The sequence below is a fragment of the Mesitornis unicolor genome, unplaced genomic scaffold, assembly GCF_000695765.1.
Source record: "Mesitornis unicolor isolate BGI_N332 unplaced genomic scaffold, ASM69576v1 scaffold32330, whole genome shotgun sequence".
NCBI lineage: Eukaryota > Metazoa > Chordata > Aves > Mesitornithiformes > Mesitornithidae > Mesitornis > Mesitornis unicolor.
Genome location: NW_010161095.1, coordinates 1 through 3,970, shown reverse-complemented (window position 1 = coordinate 3,970; position 3,970 = coordinate 1). Strand labels below are relative to the sequence as shown.

Genomic DNA, 3,970 nt, shown 5'->3' with positions numbered 1-3,970 from the left:
CTGAGGTGAAGAGGCTGCGTTGGCAGCAGGCCTGGGGGTGCAGTGTTTCACCCCCTAGCCCCATGGGTTTTATTTTCTGGGCTCTTACACGTGTTCTCCTGCAGCTCTAGGAGGGAAAACTGCCTGTGCTGCTCCCTTTCGAGCCTGCTGTCAACGGGTTTGCTGCCACCTCTTGCTGTAAGGGGCTCGAAGCCTGGCAGGTTTGGGGGAAGGCAGAGGGGGAGGCCACGGCCCACAGATCAACCACGGGCAGATTCTGCTTTAGCCAAAGAACTTAAACTGCACGGTGGTAGCACAGAAAACAGCACACAGCAGCGAAATATAGATTGCTGGAGGGGATTTGCACTGGCTTGCACATTTTCCTAGTAACATTCACTTTAGGAAGGTGAATCGGCGCGCTGATGAATCGTTTCCCTTAAGCTGCAATGCGTGTGGCGACCTAAATCCACTGGGGAGGAGGCTAAATTCCAGCTGTGGGCACTGCAGGCGGGCAATGCCGCGTCCCAGAGAAGACTCCAGAGACTTCAGTCCGTGTCCAAAGGATGACAAGACTCCGTTTGGTCCTTGTCTTAAATCTCCGTGTATTCTCTCAGATACGTATTAACATTACAGCAATGGAATCTAGCACGAATAAATAGATTTTTGTCATCTTCTAAAAGTTCTCCTGCGCAGCCTGACACTGAGAAGTGCTGGAGGTCCTCTCGGCACGGTTTGTGTGAGAGATTACCACTGGTGTAAAGACATACCGCGTCTCGGCCCTCCGGCTTTGGAAATTACAGCTTGGGTACAGCGTGGCCCAGGAGAACGGCGACGATCACTGGTATTGCCTGTAGTCACCAAACGGAGAGGGCTGCAACTGGGAGGGGTCGTCTGAAAACTGAGGGCCTGCGAACAAGGCAAGAGGAAAGAGGCAAATAAGAAACGCCAAAAGGCAAGAGATCCTTCCTATCGACAACATGAAACACATCCACGGCGTTTTTCATAGAAATCCCCTCTAAAATTAATGTTAAGTCAGTAACAACACTTTACATTTGATTGGTTTTTTTCATTTAAAGAAGTTTTATGCATTGATGAAAGCCTCAGGCCAGTAAGGATGGTATTTTTATCTCCTTTACTACCAGGGAAACGGATCAGAGCAGTGAGGGAACCATTTTCAGCCACCTAAAGGAGCTAGGAGCCAAATAAGGATGGTATTTTCATCTCCTTTACTAACGGAAACGAATCAGAGCAGTGAGGGAACCACGGCCTGACTGCCCTTCAGTTGAACTGAAGCGCTCTGTAGAGGTTTACGCACCGTAACTTGCCCGACAATAAAGCAAGCCAGTGACACGGAACAGACCAGTGTGGAGTCAGCTTCCCGGCTCCTCTTACTGACGTTCTGCTGGAGGGAAGCAATACGTTTACTGTATGCCAATTTTAGAGAAAATAAACTGCAACGGATAGACGATGCCCTTTTTCTCTACAGCAGATTAACTGTAAAATGTCTCTGTATTAAGGACAGAAATTGTTGCAATTCAGGTTGAACAAAGAACGTCAGCGAACAAACCCGAGAGAGGAAACCTCGCAGGAATCAGTGGCTTGCTACTGATCCTTTCAGCACCACTCGTTTTGTCTGTATTCCTCCCAAGACAAGGAGAGGTGACAGAGGTATTCAGCATTTTGCACAGGCAAGTATTGACAGAAATGGTTATCAGCTCAGCCAACTGGAACCTCAGCTTGCATTTTAGGTAGGAAAAAAAGAAAAGGGGATCTAGTTTTTGAAGCAGTTTAGAAGAAAAAAACCAATACTGTTGCCATCACCTCTCTTTGAAGTCTTTTTGTCACCTCATTTAAGCCAGGGCTGCCCACACACCCCCACAGCCAGCACAACTCGCTGTGCGCTGCTCCCCCAAAGCTGTTGTGTCACCCGCACTGACTACAGTGGCTGCACACAGACGGCTCGTGTGGCTACGCCAGGGGACAGGGCACAAGACAGGGACAGCAGGGACATCCCTGCTTTCAGCCCCCAGTGGGAAGGAGCTGAGGATGCTCCCATCTCATCAGCAACGTGTGGTTCCTCCTTGTTGTTCTACAGCCTTAAAAAGTGGCAACCAGCAGAGCAGGCTTACTCTGTGACCAGACCGAGGGCTGGAAGAGGTGCGTTGGCAAAGACCACGCTACAAAATCCCAGCAGTGCCCCAGTCCTCACCGTTTGGAAACTGTGTGGAAGCAAATCTTGTCAGCAGAATACCCGCGCCTTCGATTAAAGCCAGGAGAATTCCTCCCATGGCAGCGGACCCCACCATGGCAACAGGTCCATCTAAAAAGAAAAAGCACAAACCAACACTTCTTACTTCTTTAGTGCAATACTTTGCTTACAACAGCTCTTTTTCTTGAGTCTCCTATCATCAAGGCTCAGCAGCAGTAATTTTGCATCCATTAAGCTCATTAGCATCACCAATGAAAGGATAATTACCAGGCAACTCCCTCCCCTCCTCCTCAAGGAAACAAGGGCACGCGGGTACCGAGTGAGAGCAGAATTATTACTTTCACAAGCACAGGACAAAAAGTTTCAGATAATCTTTCCATTTCTCTGAGAAAGTAAATTCCAATTTGGGAATCACTGTAACAATGGGGTTTTTAATTAACATCCTCCCCAGCACTCAGTTTCTCACTTCTGGCAGCCAATATGGCTCCGGTCAGGGCTCCGCTGGTGATTGAATTCCAGGGATCCTCCTTCCCTCTCATCCTGACCATGCTGCAGTCGATCATGGAGAACAAACCTCCCCAGACAGCAAAGCTACCTGGTGAAAAAATAAACCCAAAAACCAGGTTAGAGACAGCAGAGAAGCCAGATGTAACCACAAGATGGTGTGGTACGAGTGTGTTCTAGTCCAGAAACGAATATTCAAGCACACAAAGAACCGAATACACGCTAAGATCAACACTGAGAAAAATTCCCAACGTGCCAGGTGTCCCATATTACACATCACAGAATCCCAGAGCCTTAGGGACTGGAAGGGACCTCCAAAGCTCATCCAGTCCAATCCCCCTGCCGGAGCAGGAACACCCAGATGAGGTTACACAGGAAGGCGTCCAGGCGGGTTTTGAATGTCTGCAGAGAAGGAGACTCCACAACCTCTCTGGGCAGCCTGGGCCAGGGCTCTGTCACCCTCACTGAGAAGAAGTTTCTTCTCAGATTGAAGTGGAACCTCCTGTGTTCCAGTTTGTGTCCGTTACCCCTTGTCCTATCATTGTTTGTCACCGAGAAGAGCCTGGCTCCATCCTCGTGACACTCACCCTTTCAATATTTCTAACCATGAATGAGGTCTCCCCTCAGTCTCCTCTTATGCAAACTAAAGAGCCCCAGCTCCCTCAGCCGCTCCTCAGAAGGGAGATGCTCCACTCCCTCCATCATCTTTGTAGCCCTACGCTGGACTCTCTCCAGCAGTTCCTGTCCTTCTTGAACTGAGGGGCCCAGAACTGGACGCAATATTCCAGATGCGGTCTCACCAGGGCACATACACTCTATTTATAATCTTACTAATTTATATTTAAAGACAGAAAGCTTATCAGCCAGTGATTATAGTGGAATAATCCTAATAAAGCTCAGGGAACTTGCATATTCTTCACTTTTTAAACGTATTTCCTTAGAAGTAATGTCAGATTTTATCCCAACGCTGCTCCTGGCTCCCCAGCGGACGGGCACGGGTTGGTATCGTATGGCAACAGTTTCCAGAAAGCAAATTCTGAGGTCAATTTTAACAACACTGTGTATTAGAAATGAAAATAAATGTTATGTCCACACTCATTTTGGGACCCTGAAGAGGCCACAATGTTATTTTGACTCGAGCTGTGTTTGTGCTCTTTCAACTTCTACGCACAAAATGCACTTCACAGAAATGACCGAAATTCACCCAGGGGAACGGCCCGAAGTCCTACCCAGGCCCACCCGTGCACTTCATTGTTTCTCCACTTTGATTATTTCTTT

The 3,970-nt window shown here is 48.3% G+C and overlaps 1 protein-coding gene across 1 annotated transcript; it reads right to left on the bottom strand.

Moving 5' to 3' along the window:
- Positions 1–814: 814 nt before the first annotated feature.
- TIMM17A (translocase of inner mitochondrial membrane 17 homolog A (yeast)) lies at positions 815–2,783 on the bottom strand (the record flags this gene model as incomplete). Its single annotated transcript, XM_010191908.1, has 3 exons — positions 815–885; positions 2,189–2,299; positions 2,655–2,783. Coding segments are annotated over 3 exons (311 nt in total), but the record flags the coding sequence as incomplete, so codon positions are not given.
- Between the last annotated feature and the right edge of the window lie 1,187 nt (positions 2,784–3,970).